This window comes from Centruroides sculpturatus, unplaced genomic scaffold, assembly GCF_000671375.1.
Source record: "Centruroides sculpturatus isolate CEXI.00-Female unplaced genomic scaffold, Cexi_2.0 scaffold793, whole genome shotgun sequence".
Lineage (NCBI taxonomy): Eukaryota > Metazoa > Arthropoda > Arachnida > Scorpiones > Buthidae > Centruroides > Centruroides sculpturatus.
The window spans coordinates 232,256-251,001 of record NW_019385190.1 but is presented as its reverse complement, the minus strand read 5'-3'; the positions used below and the strand labels follow the sequence as shown (position 1 = coordinate 251,001).

At 34.0% G+C, this 18,746-nt stretch overlaps 2 protein-coding genes across 3 annotated transcripts in view; both read left to right on the top strand.

Moving 5' to 3' along the window:
- Positions 1–17,054, top strand: part of LOC111635948 (nuclear cap-binding protein subunit 3-like) — a 28,048-nt gene extending 10,994 nt beyond the window's left edge. Inside the window, exons 5-8 of the mRNA XM_023381095.1 lie at positions 1,433–1,564; positions 5,711–5,817; positions 6,669–6,822; positions 12,432–17,054. Coding sequence (XP_023236863.1) covers positions 1,433–1,564; positions 5,711–5,817; positions 6,669–6,822; positions 12,432–12,526 — 488 coding nt within the window. The 3' untranslated portion in view covers positions 12,527–17,054. The remainder of the gene's footprint in view (positions 1–1,432; positions 1,565–5,710; positions 5,818–6,668; positions 6,823–12,431) is intronic.
- LOC111635947 (citron Rho-interacting kinase-like) overlaps positions 7,288–18,746 on the top strand; it is a 36,627-nt gene continuing 25,168 nt past the window's right edge. For both annotated transcript variants that reach the window (XM_023381094.1, XM_023381092.1), the window contains exons 1-2: positions 7,288–7,293; positions 17,052–17,057. The gene's annotated coding sequence lies outside the window, so the exon portion shown is untranslated. The remainder of the gene's footprint in view (positions 7,294–17,051; positions 17,058–18,746) is intronic.

Genomic DNA, 18,746 nt, shown 5'->3' with positions numbered 1-18,746 from the left:
TAGTCCTTTCCTTTTTTTCTAAAATGTATCAAATTCTACTACTGTTTGAAATTCAAAATTGACAAGAATATAACTTTTATACATCAGGAAGTAATTAAAAAAGTAAAAATTCTAATACTGAGTAGCTTTGGCAAATAAAGTTCCACAGAATATTGAATTCATTTGGAGTGTCGAATCTATTATTTAAAGATAATCTTCATGACTGGAAATATGGATATACACTACTGATAGAAGTAGCAATATCTCAGTCCATAAATAAAGACCAAATTAATCTAAACCAAAGTAGCTATCACCCTTGGTATATAAATTTATTACATGTTCCATCTTCTCAACCATATATGACTAAATCAATAAACCTTAATGTTAAAAGATTAATAGCCCAATTACAGCTTAACAAATACTCTTTTTTTATTGGTAACATCTATATCAACTTTTCAGATACTTTATGTAATTGGTGTAAATCTCAAATATTCTCAATGTGCCATCTACTACAAAATTCTCAAAGCTTTGCAAGTACAAGATATTATGTGGCTACTCCAAGGCAATTCATTTCTTGAATTTAGAAAGAACTTAAATAATATCAATAAAAAAAGATCTGAAGTAGTAGTTATACAGTTTATATAGAATTGTAGGAAAATTAATAAACTAAGATAAAGGAATTTAACTTAAATTAGTATTGTATAAAGGTTATCTGTTTATGTTACCTCTGTTAAAATTATCTTCTTTGATTATGTTCAAAACACATTCATATTGAACTAACTGTTAAATAACTGTTTAAGTGCGTCAAATTAAAAGCTGTTACAAAATATTTGTATAACCCCCCTTCAACAGGGTTGCTTTCCCTTTCTGTTAATAAAGATGATGATGATGATGATATTAATATACTTTGTGCATAATATGAAATAACACTACACTGTTATTTTGTAATATGCACAAAATTACAAATTTTTGTGCCTTGACACTTAACCTAGTGTTGTTACGAAGAAAGAAAATATGCTAGTGTGGCTGGAGGGTCGGCACCTCTTTGATGACTTGTCAGGACTGACACCACCACGTCTCGGTTGACACTGAGAGACAGCCCGACTGAAGTAGAGTATTCAGGCACCAAAGTTAACTAAATAACTGTTTCATGTACTCCTTTCCATTGAAATTATAGACTACAATATACAATATATATTTATCCTGACTTAGCCTATCTATCTAGCAGTCATATGAGAGAGTTCACGAGATTTGCACAAGGATAAATACCTTGTAGAGGATGGAGATTTGATGCATGCCAGTTGGATCAAAAGGAAGAAAGTTCTAGATGACAGTTCTTATTCCGGGTGTACAATTATTATTATAATTGATAATCCTATATTTTGTTAATGTTATAACTAATAAAACATAACATTAATATATATTAAAGAAATATTATTAACAATATATATAGGTAATGTGGTTTGGTTGGATGAGAAAAGTGCTGCACGTGCATTACTGGAATTAAGTCGGCCTATAATTATACGATCTCGTAAAAACAATTTGGAAGATAATTTGGATAAAAATGATAAGAGTGAAACTTCAGGTATGTGCAAAAAAATATTTGAATATAAAATTATAAGATTAAAACAAATATCAACAACATTAAATTATATATTTTTAAAAATAAGACATCAATTAGTAATAGAAAAATAGTCAATCCAGNAATGATAAAATAATAGAATATATTTTAAACAAATTTATAAAATACTTATGAATAATCACACTGTTAAATATTCAGAAGAAATTTGGTTAGGAACCCTGTTACAGGAGAATAGATTTTTCTGTATGCATATTAAGAATAAACCAAATTTTGCTTTTTCATGAATTTTTTTTTTTACATGACTTTAACATGGTCTGGAAAAATTCAAAATAAAGTAGTAAAAAAAGAAAACGATTTGTTTTTAATCTAACATGTATTAATTAATTCTCCTTGTTAAAAATGTGTAATGGCCTTTAAAATATGCTAAAATAAATTTAACTTATTTGAATGTGTAGTGACAATCAGTCTTTCATTCTGACTTTATCCCACAATTCAAGCAGTCATTAATTCAAAAAAAAAAAAAAAAGATTAAAATTATAAATTTAGATTAGTTCATTATACTCTACCTTCAAACTGAGGATGTGATGGATAATTATAAGGGGTTCAGAAAGAATTAATCTAATATGTTTATTTAGGTCTATTTATTTAGGTATGCCATCATTTTTAAAATCTGAATATGCTGATCAATATTATGCTAAGGCCCAATTACCTTTAAAGTGTTTTTTAATAATTCTTCACATTAATCTGCATCTAACGTTAAATGTAATTTTAAAAAATAAATTTCTAACTTATGTCAGCAAAAGAACTAAACATCTGCATTACTAATCATAACATAAAAATAAAAATTTTGAAATTAATATTAATTGTTTATAAAGCAACATCAATAGCCATTCATTAACTCAGTGTGTTTTTTTTATTTAAAATAAAAATTAAATGATAGATAATAAATTAAATTGTAAAATTTATTTACTCTTCTTTATTCACTGTGATTATCTAAATATTCAACATATTGATAATATCAAACTGTTTTTTCCATCTCTTCTTAATATATCTGATTTTTTGCCAATACAGTTGATTCCAGTTATTAGCCTGGTCAGTGAGTAGGACATGCTGTGTATTAGGATAGAACATTCAAGATTGGAATCAAATCCTATAATGCAAGCATAATTTACTTTGCCTACTGGCCCCAAATTGCCACTTAGTAACCCTGCTGGCACAGTACTTTTCTTGGAAAACTAATCCAAAATTCATCTCTCTTTTGTTTAGTTTTGGCTTTTCCATGCACAATTTCCATCCAGTTTCCTTTGTCAGCTGTCAATCGTGATTAAAAAACACAAGAAACCTTTTAAGAGTGCAGGCCTTGTCTTCCCCTTTCTTGCTCAATCATGTCAAATTGGCATACAGACCACATGTTTCAACAAGTTGTGTACCGCTGTCATACAAAATAATGAGACAAATTCTTCATTCCCTACCTCACATTTCCACCTGTTAATTAAGGAGGCCTATTGAGTAGGAACAAAGTGATTCAGGTTTCCACTCATCGGAACTCATTTTCTGGAGGGAGGTCGGTTAGTGTGAGTTGTCCTGAATAAGTTGAGACAGGTATGCCAACTGATGCAAACCTGAAGAAAACCCAGCTCCGGATTGGTCAGCCAATGAACCTCGAAATTGGATATAGGCGGTGTGAACGTTCAAACGAGGAGAAGAAAACAAGTGTAAAATAAATGGACTTAAGCTGAGATAAACAAATCGTAAGATGTTCTTTCTGACAGACCACAAATCTGGAAGTCTGACAACACAATCTGAAATTTAATAGCCACAAAGACAAAAGTGGGATGGAGTATCTGGAGGGCAGATGGACACTTGCACTTTGGTTCTCCAGTGTTCGATTCAAAATGCCATGGATGGAATTGATCTGCTAGATCAAATCAGAAGAGAACCTCCTAGCACTAGCTACCAGAAACACAATCTCGTGCTTGATAAAGCAGGAAGACAAACTTCGAGAAGAGTGGACATCCTGAGAAGGTAGTCAAGGAAAAATCTGGAAATGGAAACGTGAGGGCAAGGATACAGAAGTTGACAATGCTCTCAATCAATGGTTTGCTGCTGTAACTGCAAAATGTGTTCAGTGGTCCAATGATCAAACGTCAAGCAGAGGTCCTTGCTAAGAAGCTACAATTTCAAAGCAACAGATGGTTGGTTGTCTCGATGGAAATCGAAGCATGAAATCAAATTTAAGAAATCTCATGGTGAGAAGGAAAGTGCTGAAACCACAAGTGCAGATGAATGGAAAAACACCAAATTGCCTGAATTTCTGGAGAAGTTTTCTCCAGATGACATCTACAACACAGATGAGACTGGACCTGAACTTTATTATTGTGTGACGCCAGATGGCTCGTTGTGCTACAAACACATTGCTTTATCTGGTTCCAAGAAAGCAATGGGTTACATAACTCTGTTGTGCTGCTCAAACTTGTCAGGTGGCAACAAATGGAAGATGTTGGTCATTGTGAAAAGTGCGAAGCCCCGATGTTTTAAAGGTCTTCAAATGGATGCCTTGTCGGTGGTTTACCATTCAAACAAAAATACATGGATAACTTCTGAACTTTTTAAGGAGTGGCTTAAAACATTGGATTAAGGGCTAGGACAAAGCTCAAGAAAAGTCATATTGCTGTTGGATAACCTGAAAAACATCCAGATTGAATTTTTGCCTTCACAGACCACTTCTTTGGTACAGCCAATTTGACATGGATATCATAAAGAATGACACTGTACTGTGGACAACTGGTAAATTTTATTCTCTAAACAATTGAAGATCTACTAATGTCATCTTAAACCACCATCAAAGTAAGCTCGAAGGTCAACATTTTACAAGCAATCCAGTTTCTAAATGACAGCTGGCAGAAGATAAGCAGCAAGATGATTCAAAACTGCTTTGGTTCACTGTGGTTTCAAGAACTCAGACTTGGCAATGCAAGTAGTGGCAGCAGACAGCAATGAGAATGACGTTAATGCAGAAGTGCAACAAGTCTGTCAATACAATGAGTTTTTACGAGTTGACGGCAATCTTCAATGCCACAAAGAAAATGAAGATCTGGAAGATGGTCTTCTGAGATCTTTTGCCATGTCCAAGAAAGTGACAAATATGACATTCCTGAGCCAGAACCAGTAACATACCGTGATGCCAGAAAATTCATTGATGGACTAAGGCAGGCATGGCCAACATATGGCCTGTGGGCCAGATCTGACCCATCTAATGAGTTTATGTGGCCCATGATCAATCTTTCAATATTAGGTATGGAAGTCCGAATAGCTTGATGAAAAATTCTGACACCTAAAAATAAAAAGGTCAACAATTTACCGTGCGTTTAGAGTTAACCCTCCATTACAAATCTTGTAAGTATAGCGTAGTGTGTTGATAAAGCATGATAATGTGAGAAATATATCTGTAATCTCTATCTACAATTGAGTCTCTATGGGGTGACACCACATTGAGATCTCGCTCCACCTCAAAATCTTCCTAGGGCAACCTCTGGTTCAGCCCGTGGAAAAAGTTTTCTTTCCAATTCAGCCTGGGTGCAAAAACTTGGCCACCACTGGACTAAGGACTGCCTTCATTATCTTCCAGCATGAAGAAGTGCCTATGTCCACAATGGATATCTGTGCAGATTTTGTTTCAGTGCAATCAATCAGAAGATGTCAAGTCACACTGGATAGGTTCCTACAATAAATCTTGTAAGAACACTCAATCATTCTGTATGACAATACATGTGAAATTAAAGATTACAAAGATTGTACTACAATGATTTTTTTGTACAGAAATAATTTCTCATTAAAATGGTTTTATTATGCTCAGATGTTTGTTTTATTGGTGAGAACACTTGTTGACATAGTTCTTTAATTTAACATAACTTGTTATATCGTTTCTCAATTGCATAACTTATTGGGATGTTTGTTTAGTATCCCCAATGCCATGCTATTAAGCGGAATTGACTGTATTTGTTTCTGGTTCATTTTTTATAAAGTGTGTTTCTATCTTTCATTTTCTCCATTTGATACCATCACCATCATCATAAACTGTATTTTCATATTAAACAAACATAATTTTACATTTCAAAGTAGTAATCTCTAAAATAATCCATTTGTTAGAAAAAATAAAGGAAGAAGGTGAAGAAGTAGTAGTGATGTCAGATGATGACATGTCAGAAGATGAAGTGCAGGAACATATCCTAGAAAATGATGCTGATGATGATATGGTAAATTAAATGTTCTTTCTTTATGATGATAATTATAAATTATTTTTGTAGTTTTTAATCAAAGTATTTCCATAATGGTAATATGAAAAGAAAATCACACATTCTGCAAATGTGTAATTTTCTTTTCTGTCTGATACTATTGTGTTAAAAGAATCAATGTCAAAGTACTGAATTGTAGTTTTTTTTACCAACTTTTAAAGAAACCAAATCTAGATTTATTAAAACTGTCATAGTGTTTATTGTTATTTAAATCATTATTGTATTTTATGAATAAACAGAATTTTTGTGCATGGATGACAAATGGTTAGATTAACCTTTGGATTCATAAGGATAATTCTGATTATTAATGCATACACTGACAAGATATTTTAACTTTTATTATATATATATTGAATTTCATAATAAAGATTAAATGCAACTTAATGTTTATCTGTTAATTTTAAATGATTGCATAAGTATCTGGGCAGTCATCTGTGACTATTTCAGGTAGAACAAAAATTTATATAGAATTTTTTTTTATGCAACCTTTATGCAAAAAAAGACCATAATATAACTTAGTTTCAATTTCTTTTCATGAGTAGTGCTACAAAATTCAATATTCAAACTGAGATTTAATCATATAATGATAATATGTAGATCTTGTAATAGTGTTTTGCCAATTTCAATCTGAAAATAATCCAATTGATTAGTCAAGTTAGTGAAAACATTTTTATATTTATTAGACCAGTAATCTGTACTGCAAACTAATGTAACTATTTGCATACAATTTGCATTCTTAATTTATTGCTATAATCAGTTCCAACTATATATGAAAGAATAATAAAGTTACAAAAGAATATTTTTAAATATAGAAAAAAGAAGAAGAGTCAAAGATTAGCGAAGAGAATACTTCTGAAATAAAAGAAAAATTAGATGTAGTACCAATTCCAGTTCCTCCTGGTCAATGGCGGTTAGGAGTTTCCCATCCTAAAGCTAAAGCACTTTTACTTAGATTTGCAACTAAAGGTAATTTTTAAATAAAATATTGATCTAATAAAATAAAATTAATAATTTATTTGACAAATTAGATTTTAGTTTCTTTGTTAAAATGCTAAAATAAAAAAAAACACTAGCATGATTTAAAAGTTGACAAATGAATCATAATAATTAATAGACATAAGTACTGTACATAATTAAAGACTAACTGTTATTAAATTTAATTAATTTATAACTTTTCTAACAAAGTACTAATGTATACAATCAGACATTGATAAATTATCAGTGAGTTACAAAAACCATAGTATTTACCAGAATAAGAATGAAATTAATGAGCTGGATTTTGAATATATATTACTCCTCCTATATTATAACTAGAAAATAGGCTTAAAATTACTTTTTTCAAATTTGAATATTAAGTATGCAGGATATTCAAGATCTGGTTAAGGTAATTAAGTTTGTTAACTTAAACACTAAATAAATTATTAACAAATTAATAAAGTAAAATAAAAGGGAGAGAGAAAAACCATTTACTAAATTTTAAGAAATGAAACTTAAACTTTTAATTTTGATTAATGAATATCTAAAAAAGCTTTTTTAAAAATCTGGTGTAGTTGAGATAAGAGTATTGAACAGAAACATGCTCGGCAAAATAATTAATCAAGAAAGTCTATTAGATTAACAAAAAACAAAAAGTATGGGCTCCTGCATCACCTCATTGATCTCGAAAACAAGATTTTTAATGAAAGTCTGGAAAAATTAATAGATATTAATGAAGGGGTCATTAAGCTTACGGACAATATCCATAAGAATTTAACAAAGAACTATGTTAAGAAAATGAAATGGATTATTAATAAGTAAGTAACAAGAAGGGTTGAGAAGAATATTACAACATACGTTATATGGGACCAAGTTGAAGTACTGGAAAGAGTAAAAGAAGTTCTGAAGAAAGGCTCGAATTTCGTCCCAGAGAATGCAGGAAGTTGGGAAACCTCCATCCAAGAGATTGAAAGAGGATTAGTTGGATTAGATTCGATAGAGAAAGATTATCTACGTTGGAAAACAGTCATAAAAAACAAGAAAAATGGAGAGGAGGTGGGAGTAGGAACAACAACATCCAATACACCAAACAATTTAGTTGTGGCAAGAGCAGATAAAAGCAAACAAATAGTTATAATGAAAAAAACAGACTTACAATAAAGCCTTGGAGGAATACATAAAAAAAACGGAATGTGTTAAGACCAACAATAAAATTGTTGAATCAATTGAGAGAAGAGTCAAAAAACTGGAAGATACTAAGTTTTCGGCAGTATTACCTTTTTATCAAGAAGTGCCGTAATCCCAGACCTGGGATTTCAAGGCTATTTGTGTTTGCTAAAACACAAAGAAGGCAAGGAAATTAGGGCAGTAGTGGAAAAATTTAAAGCCCCTACATTTGTCTTAGACAAAAGGTTGCACAGTTATATCTCCTCTCTACTGGATAGCAGTGTTCTGGTTGCACAAGATTCTACAATAGTGGTTAAAGAGTTGCAAGACATAGCTCTGATGGATGAGGAAGTGGGAACAGTATTAGATTACAAGAGTTTATATCCTTCCATTAAAATTGAGTCCTGTTTGGAAATGTTAATGGAGTTCTTGTTTAAAGAAAATCCAGAGTTGATATACCACAGAAATGAAGTTTTAAAGATGGTTAACGTTGTATGCTGTGAATCCTTCTTTGGCTTTGAAGGCCAAACGTACAAGCAAAACAGGGGAGTCCCTATGGGAAGCCCAATATCAGGGCTTCTATGCAAATTGGTGGTTAGAAAAATAGAAGAAAAGGTTGTGCATAGCTTCAGAAATGATATTGTTTACTTCAAGAGATATGTGGACGATATCTTTATACTATGGAAAAGTAATCGAGGAATCAGTAATTTTATATAAAAAACCAATGATAACAAAGACGGCCTAAACCTGAAGCTAGAGCAGAAAAGTTCCATAGTGATACATTTCTTGGATATCAATATCATCTTTAAGAAAGGGCATTTATCTACCAATGTGTATACCAAACCAACACATAGCCCACTCTACATTCCTGTGCAGTCCAATGATCCATTTTGTTATAAATTAGCAGCTTTTTGTGCCTTAGCCAGAAGGGCTTTTCTATATTGCGACAATATTAATGAAGAAATAAATGAAAATAGAATTACATTTAGAATTCTTTATTTCTGTAATAGAATTACAGAAATAAAGAAATCGACAGGATTATGCAGATAGCAGAAACCTTGTATTACAGGAGAAACATAATCACTGGCATTGTTAGAAAATTTGAGATAGGCGCTACAAGGACCTCTAAACAAGAACTTAGTAAATACACAAAGTGTACATTCAACAAAAATGTAAGAACCGTAATGAAGGAGATTGCGGACAGTAAAGGACCAGCGTTGATCCTAAAACGAGCTCCGAATCTGTACAAGATTCTAAGAAATGATAAAGGGGATATTAAGAAAGAAGATAAAGCAGGAGTTTATGGGATCCCGTACGAAAACCAGCAGTTAGGAATAAAAAAGGAGTACATAGGAGTTACAACGAGAAACCTAGGAGTAAGGGTTAAGGGTCAGAGAGCATAAATATGATATTAGAAAAAGATCTAACACAATAGTACTGGCCCAGATGGCTCAGGCTCGAGGATGCGGAAATTGTCAGACAAGTACACTCCCCAACTTTAGCGAAAACTGCTGAAAAAATGGAAATATACAGGAGCAAGCTAGATGAAAAATGCATAAAAGCCAGAGATGCGGATGGCCTACCCTCAGCATGGAAGTACGCCGTTAAAAAACTTACAAGGGTAGCTCTTGAATTGCGCCATATCCACAATTGCGTTATGGGAACCTTAATGATTTTTATTGGTTAACGGATAGTGGCTTATAATAATATTTAATAATTGTATGTTATTTATTTTTACATTTATGTATTTTTACACTTTAATTTTTATTTTAATTAGTTGCTATGTTGTCAGTACTTATCTATCTTTAAATTTGAATTTGATGTTCTATTCTTTGTCATTCCAAATTCGAATGTTTCAACCTGAAGATGATCTATGCAGAAGATCGAAAACGTTAGTTTTTAATAAACTCCCTTGGCAACGAATAAGATGTTAGTTATTTGAGATAAGAGTAGTTGTTCTCACCTACTATAGATTTTTATTTAAGAAAACAAGAACACATTCAGATCTATTCTGCTTCAGTTCTTGTTGCAAATTAAACCAGAAGTACTGTAGAGGAACTGTCTGTACACAGTGGTGGATATAATACCATTATCACCAAAAATTTTTGTTTGAACTTCAAAACATTGTTTTTAAAAACATTTATGATGGCAAATATGGCTTATTGGACATATTTGTTATGAGCCTGTTCATGGCTACAGTAAGCAGGATCACTTCGATGCTAATGACAGGTCTTGTTCTCATTCTCCAAGCTTCTTTGGTATCACTGGTTTTGAGCATGATCGTTCAAACTTCACCGAGGTCGTTCAGGAGGCATTTTTGGTGAAATAGGTCAAAGGAATCTGAATGAGGTGTCAGCAATAAACAAGAAATCAAAATGATGAGAGCAAGAGAATACACACACAATGTGTGTCACACGTTTGTCAAAATTCGATTTTGCAACGTTTACATTTCAAACTTCCCAATGAGCAACACATGCGCAAATCTCATACTAGTACCTGTTTGTAGAAACAGTGTTGCCATTTTGTATTTTATTTTGACTCAGTTCTCAGTCCCCTGACTAACTACAAGTCTGGGTTTTTTATGTGCACATGATTTGGGCACCAAATACTCTGTGCCAAATGTACTCCTTCATACCTCTAAGGTGTCCAGCCATTGACAGCAGTGCAATTTTATAGACAAGACATACTCTTGTCAATTAGATAGATGGTGATTTTTTTAAAATTTTCTTTTCTTAAAACTTTTAAAATAATAATAATTAATTTGATATTTATTATACTTCTGAGAAACACTAATTATGTACTTTTAGAATATTGCAGCTTAAATAATATTTGTTTTTTTAAGCTTGAATATAGAAAATAAACTTTTAATAACTTTATCATGTTAAATTTTGAAATAAGTATATAATATCACATCATAGAATTCTGAATTATTAATTAACCATTATTCATTGACAAAAGAGGCATTGTATAATAAAGTTTCATTCAATTTCAAACATGATTACAATACCATAGTAAAGGGACAATTTTCTATGCAACAGCAGTACAATTTAAAGAAACCTTTATTGCCTTGCAGGATCTCTCCTCTTGCCATACATGTGCTAATACATATCAGGCATGGACAGATCGCCCTGTCCATACCTGATCTGTATTAGCACATCTCCACAGAACAAATAATACTGGCCTGTAACAGATAGGTGCCCATAGATGCAACATCCTCATACACTTACTTAGATGGTCATAGCTAGCATCTCATCTGGTCCCAAAAATCTGGAGGCTTAAATTGCATTATCTTGCTAGAAAATGGCTGTTTGTAGATTGATATGAAAGGCAACATGAGAAAAATACTGCAGTATTTTTCTCATGTTGCCTTTAAGAGAAATACTGAGAATATATGCCTTTAAGAGAAATACTGAGAAATTCAGGAAATACTGCAACCTATGCTGTTAATGTCTCTCACATCATTACTAGGAGTGACTGACTGTCATGAGATGGCTTCCTAGATCAGCTCACCAACAGTGGAGACAGGATTTAAAAATCCACCAATGGTTGCCCATTTCCAAACAGAACTGAGATTCATCACTTATGATTATGCTGCTAGTTCATATTAGTCCGTGCTTTGTTGTAGCATCACTGAGAACAAAATTGACAATGTGTATTGTTAATGGTAAGTCACATAGCAAATTTACCTCTACTACAAGAAGAGACAGGGTTGTGTAGTATTACCAGTACTCTCACCTGTTTCTGGATGGTAGACAAAGATGCTGTTACATTTGTTTGTGCTTATTTGTTTGAGCAGTCTGATGCCCCAGACAGACCACCTGATCATTAGATCAGTAGTCTGTCTGGGATCTCATCTTGTGTCCTGATGTAGCCACTATTCCCAACACCACCCCACAGTTAGGTGATGAACAACCCAGACAGGTCACTTTGGCAAAACAACCATCCTACTTTCCTCAAACTATAAGGCATGCTTGTTTAATGTCTTGGACATCATACAAGCATGCCTTAAAATCACTATCTGTTATGCAGTTGGGTCCCAATGGTAATTATTTACATATCCATATCTGTATGCGTAACTTTTTTGTCTAAGTTTATTTTTCTACAATCATCACACATTTAATAATTTTAAAAAGTATTCTGATTTAGAATATTTCAAAGATATCTATATTCTTAGCTATTTTATATTGAAGTTTTTTTTAGTAACAAAATCATAACTTAATTGGCATTAGCAAATTCCATTTTATAACTAATGAACAATTGCTGATATTTACAATTAAAAAGTTATTTGGTTTCATCTCTTGAATTGAATTAGTTGAAAGTTATTCAAAAGTTATTTAATCTTGCAACACTCAACATATTTCACAATGTCACAATTTTGATTATAAATGTATAACTATTTTTTTCTTTTAATTCTGTAAAATATAACTTTTCAGATGATAAAAAAATCAGAGGAGCAGAAAAAAGAAGTCTCTATTATAAAAAATATGGAAATCCAAATTATGGAGGTATGGAATTATTATTATTATAATCATGATAGTACAAAATGTAAACATAAGCAGAAAAAAATTTGAACAGAAATTTTCTTGCTTTAATTTCTATTTTTAAGATGATCATGATCATCTGATATATTTAAGTACCATTATTCAATACTCACCAGAGAGGTATAGTGACATTTCCATGATTAGTACCAAATTTACCAATGAAGTATTTTTTATGTCAAGTATAAAAATGACCAAAACTATTAAATGGCTGTCTTAGCTGATAAGAATGGCATTACTTGTGAAGCTCTTTTATAAACACAAAAGCAATGCTATGCCTGCACCTTGAAAATTTCACCATTGTAAGGATTTATGCTGAGGACCATTAACTCTGCAAGCTCTCAGAAGAATTTCACTTGAATAAACTGGACATTTGGGAGTCAAGTGCACAGGCTATCACTTAACAAGTCAGCTGTTATTGAACAGTCAATAAATGATGGTGCAGTTTCCAGTAGTGTATGTATAATGTCTCATCAGTTGGGTGTATCCTATGACACATTCATTCATTCATTCTTTTATTGAACGTATTATAAAAGTACATGCCCATAGACACTATTGGGGCAAAGATAATATTTGTTAGATACATAATAATACACTGTAGTATACATGCTGAATCAGTATTAACAAGTGAACATTATATCTATTTTAACAAAAAAAATTTTTTTTTACAGTGAAGTATACATGCTGAGACTCAGTTTACACATTGTTAGAAATATAAAACAATCATATTATATAAAATATGTCAACCATGTGACATCTTGTTACACGGTGAAGTTGTTGTACAGATAATAGAAGGAACCGACAAAACTTATGTTAGGAACAGTAGGCATCAGTTCAATAGCTTACTTAAGATCTGAAAAGTTTTTTGAGCAAGTCTTTTAAAAGTGCAGTAGATCTTGTTGGATCTCCAGATATCCACAGGTTGGCATGGCCAGTCAACGTCTAGGTTTGAAAGAGACAGGCGGAGCTCCATTCATTCTGTCTCTGTAGACATACAATTGTAAAGATAGTAAGGCATTGTCTCTTATCATGCAGATGGGACAAAGGTCTGAGGTCCTATTAATAAACCTTGCCAAGTAGCTAGCGAATCTTCCATGGTTGCTTAGTAGTTGCGTTGTGAGGTGATCAGGTACGACCATCTGATTTTGAAGAATTGTTTTAAAACTGGAACAAAGCAATAAGTGATGCTTTGGTTGAAGTTATTCCAACGTACCTGCCATTCTTTGATAGCCTCTTCCCATAGAATGCATTTAAGAGTACAGTTGCTTATCTTCTGATAACTTGTAGGGATGGATGGATCAAGGGCTGCCTCTTTAGCAAGCATGTCCACCCGCTCATTACCCATCAGACCCTGATGAGATCTGACCCAAGCAATCTTGTGATAGTTGATGTTTTTAGTTGATTTCTGATTTCTACTGCTGTGTATAATATTGTGGGCTGATAGAGAATCCGTGTGGATGTGAATTTCAGTATAAGAGAAGTTATTAGCTCATTCGATGGTTTTGGCAATAGCCAAAAGTTCTGCCTGTAATACACTACATCTACTATGGAGTCTATATTTTTGATTGTGAATTTCCAAGTGTTTATCAAAGACTAGAAACTACAGCCAACCTCACCATCAATCTTCGATCCATCGGTAAATATGTTGATGTCCGTGTTGGTATGTAAGTCAGTGCAAATCACAGTGTTGCTTTCTGGAGTTGTTGTTTGACAGAATGGAAAAGGTCGTTCAATATCCTCAGGTTCTATGTTAGTTGGTCCAACTTGGACTGCTTCACTCCAGATGAGTTGATGTATCTTTTGTCTTCCTTGTGATTTCAATATCTATGGGTAATTTGCGAGCTAAAACTTGAAGACTATTGTTGTTTATGGTCCGATATGCCTTGGTGAGAATAAGTAGGGCAGACCTTTTCTTTTAGTGTGGACCTTAGAGACGGCCCAGCCCCAAGTACCACAAGCGTAGCTGGTGATCGGGATGAAGATCATATATAATAGAAAGGGATTCAGGGGTGAGGCCCCAGTCTCTCTGGGCCACTTGAGCGAATGCCTGAAAAATGAGCCCAGGCAGTTGTGTATTCAACATGAGCATCCCACGATAATTGAAAGTCAAGGATGACGCCCAAGTACTTTAGTGATTTTTCTACTTTTATTGTTTTGCCATTCATTCTTAAAGTAGGAGGTCTGAGATATAGGTTGGCTTTTCTGGGCTTGTTGAATACTATTGCTTTAGTTTTATTTGATTTGAAGTGCAATTTATGTTTGACTCCCCAATTATGGATTTGTTGTAGTATTGTGTTGCCTTTCTTCTCTAGTTCTGCTCTTGATCTGCCAGCTATCAGCATCATCACGTCATCTGCATAAGCTGTGCATGAATTCTGTCCAAAGCTCTTCCTGAGAAAGGCTTCAAAAGCTAAGAATATTACCAGAGGAACTTATGTACTTTGTGCTGTCCATATTTTAGAATTTCTTCTCTGTCTTTAAAATAATTGAGAAGTTTCAGTAGATTTTGTGGGCATTTAGCATGTCGAAGTTTTTGAGTCACTAGGGGCCACCAGCCCTATCAAAAGCCTTTGAAATGTCCAGGCTGACCCCTAGGACATATTTATTATCTTGTAGAAGGCTCTGTATATTTTTGACAGAGATTTCGATAGCATCCTCTGAGATTTCTGAGGATGGAAACCGAATTGAGTGTTGTTTAGTTTGTGGTGATGTTCAATGTACCATTCTAACCTGTTTTTGATAAATTTTTCTAATATCTTGCCTAAAATAGGTAGCAGAGATATAGGTCTAAAATCATTGTTTTGTCCGGGCTTAGGCACAGGGACGATCATTGCCTGTTTCCAGGCCTTTGGAAAAAACAGAGTGCTGCAGGCATCCATTGTATAAGTCGATTAGATATGTTGGTGTAATTTTCCAGAAGTAGACTGCTGTTTCAGAATTTATTTCATCTGGATCTGGCGCCTTGCGTTTATCCAGTGTGGAGAAGGCTCTATCTACTTCCTCTTTGGTGAACGGTAGGGTATTTTCAGTATTTATAAGTTTGTCTTTTTCTGTACGGATTTTACACTGCCATTCTGTGTCCTCTTCAGGATCATCGTTAGGGCGAAACGAAGCCAACTGGGCAATCATTGCCTGAATCAGAGATGGGGGGTCATCACTGTCGTTCTTATTAGTCATAATTTTAGTTTTGTGCAGCTTGTTACAGCACATTTTTGTGATGTACCCCCACGGATTTTTCGAGGTACCAGTGCAGAACTCCTGCCAACTACGAAGTTTTTCAGTCTTAATAGTTTGTTTATAGATTCTCTGAGCATTAATGTAGTTTTCTTTATGTTGTGCCAGATCATTATCATTTTTGCATCTCTGGTAAATTCATCTTAATTTCCTTGTTTTCTTTCGTAAATCACTAAGGTGATGGGTCCACCATGGGACACTATGCTTGGAGAGAGTTTGTTTGGGTATAAATGTTTCACAGGTACTAAGAATAATTTCTATATTATAGTTTATTTGACTTTCGGCTTCTTCATTATCTTCAGAGTATGGGTTAATTAAATTGTTTTCCAAGAACTGTTTGATTTGGTTCCAGTCTACTTTGTTTGGTGCAAACTTTTGCCTTGGTGTACATTCCAGGGTCCAGTCAGGTCAAAGGTGATATGGGCGTGATCACTTAAAGAATCATCGGGCAGAATTCTCCAGTTCAATACTCTGTTGGAAAATCCTGAGCTGCTGGCTGCTACATCTATCCAAGAGTCCCCTTGAGATGAGCTAAATGTCGGAGGCAAGAGGGGATTATTAAGGATCAAAAGATTGTTACGATGAAAGAATTCTTCTAAAAGTCTACCACACCTATCCAGACGCTCTCCTCCCCAAGCCAGGGAGTGCGCATTAAAGTCTCCTGCAAGTACAATGTGTAATCCATGAAAAGTATCAATGATGTTTTGAAGTTCAGGTAGGAAGTCATTGCTATCCATCCCACCAGGAAGTAAACATTGAGAACAATTATCCTTTTGTCATGTATCATAATTTCGGTGGTCACTATATATTCATTATTGAGCTTTGAGTGGAGTAGAATTGAAAGGCTGGTGTTCGGAACAAGGATGATAGCCCAAGGATACTGTTTGGTGCCCTTAAAACTGGGCAATAAGTAGGAAGGCATGAGGGATTATCTGCCCAGCAATACGGCTCCTGAAGTAACACCAAATCAAAGTATTTTAATTGATCAGCAAGGAGAGAAGTAGCAGAAATGCTTCTCTGTGTGTTACTCTGAAGGATGCATAGTTTATTACAGTTCTGTGCCATAATCAGTTCTACTAGAGATAAGTACTTTGACATGTTGATAAGACGGGCATTTCACATCACAAGCATTGTGGTCGTAGTTCTTTGCTTTGGCTAGTTGGCAATTGCAGCAGGTGGGTTCCTCACCTTGGTTCGGGCAGTCGTGGTATAGATGGTTCCCTGTGCACAGTCTCTAGCAATGTGATTATATTGGCAACACTTGTAGCACTGAAGGAACAGACAAAAGTCTGCAATCCTGCAACGCGACCAATCCAAATTTATTTTTCCAAGATCTATAAGCATTTTTCTGACAGAAGGGGATACTTTGAGCACCCAATTCTTGTAAACGGTATTTTTTTTCTTTTCCTAATTGAAATTTCACACGAAATTGTTTTTCAAATTCCTCTTTGGAAAATTTTTCTTGTATTGTTTGATTTTGGGAATAAATTAGATTAGGTAATTCTTCTCTTGAATTATCCGAATGAATGGAATATAAGACCAAGGGAGGCCATCTCTTTTTAGATTTATGTGCAGTAAGTTCAGGTATAAATTGTTCAATGCTCTTTTCCAGTGTTTCGGCATTACCGTGAACCCCAAGTTCAACTATTACCCTCCCCCCACCAATCCTTTGAACTCTTTCAACCTCAATATTCAGTTCTGAGGGTCTAATCTTAGACTCTCAGAACTGAATATTGACAGAATCACTGTCTTTGTTTTCCTTATTTTGAACCACTTTTGGAGGGTAGTATGAGGTATCTCTCTGTTTTCACTGGTAATACCTTCCATTCTTACAACTGTGCTGTAAAGGGGGGCAGGAGGAGTATGCTGAGAGACTCTATCCTCAATGTTATCAAGCCTAGTAAGAATTGTTAGTTGAGCATCATTTAGTTTATCCACTAAAGCATCTGACATAGTAGTGTTTTTCATAGTTTATTCAGCCAGATTAACAATTTTAAGAAATTGATCAGTAATAAAGTTGATATGAGTTTTGGTGCCTAGGTGTGCCTTTGGGTTATCAGCAGCGTACTGTTTTATTTCATCAATGGTTTGGTTAGATTTATCCAAAAACTCTTGGATTATTTGCATTGCCATCGCAAAAAAATTTATATTAATATACCTTATAAATAAACTTATAACATAAGGGAAAAGAAAGAAAACGCTAATATACTAACTAAATAATACAGTAGACCCCCCTATAACGCGGGTTTCAATAACGTAGATTCCTATGACACGGCGAAAAAATTGTGGCAGTATTCCTATAACGGGACATGTAAAACACGGTAAAACGTCATCTCCAACTCGTCATTGCAGATGAGCAGCCGAACTATTTTCCGCCGTCTAGCGCCATGCTACAGAGAGTTTAGGCGAATAAGTTGAGTTTAACTATCGTCTGTACAGTATTATATATAAATTAAATTAATATATAATTATATATACAGTACCTAATTTATTTTAACTTTATTATAATTATATGTATAATTTCCGCTGCCTAGTGCCACGCTACAGAGAGTTTAGGCAAACTATCGTCTGTACAGTATGTAAATTAGGTACCATAAGTCTAATACAGTACTGTAATTTTATACATTTCTTGTGAAAGAAACATTTCTTATTCAGCGGCGATAAAAATTATTTATATTAATGATGTCTCCAAAGTTCAGCGAAGTTTTCGCAGAAAAATAACATCAGAAATCGTGGCTGCCGTTTGCTGAGCTGTTCTGGTATTGATTATCGGCTGTTCGGCTGCTCGGTGCGAGTGTGAAGATCGTGCTCCATTTGAGTTCGCGTTTTTGGCAGTTTTTCTGGTTTATAGTGCGGTTTTTTGTACAGTATCGGGCAGTACTCGTCGAGGTGGTACTGATGGTGTGAGTTTTATTACCGTGGACCCATTTTTTGGAAATCTACAGCCAAGGGGAAAGTTAAATTTTCGGGTCGCTT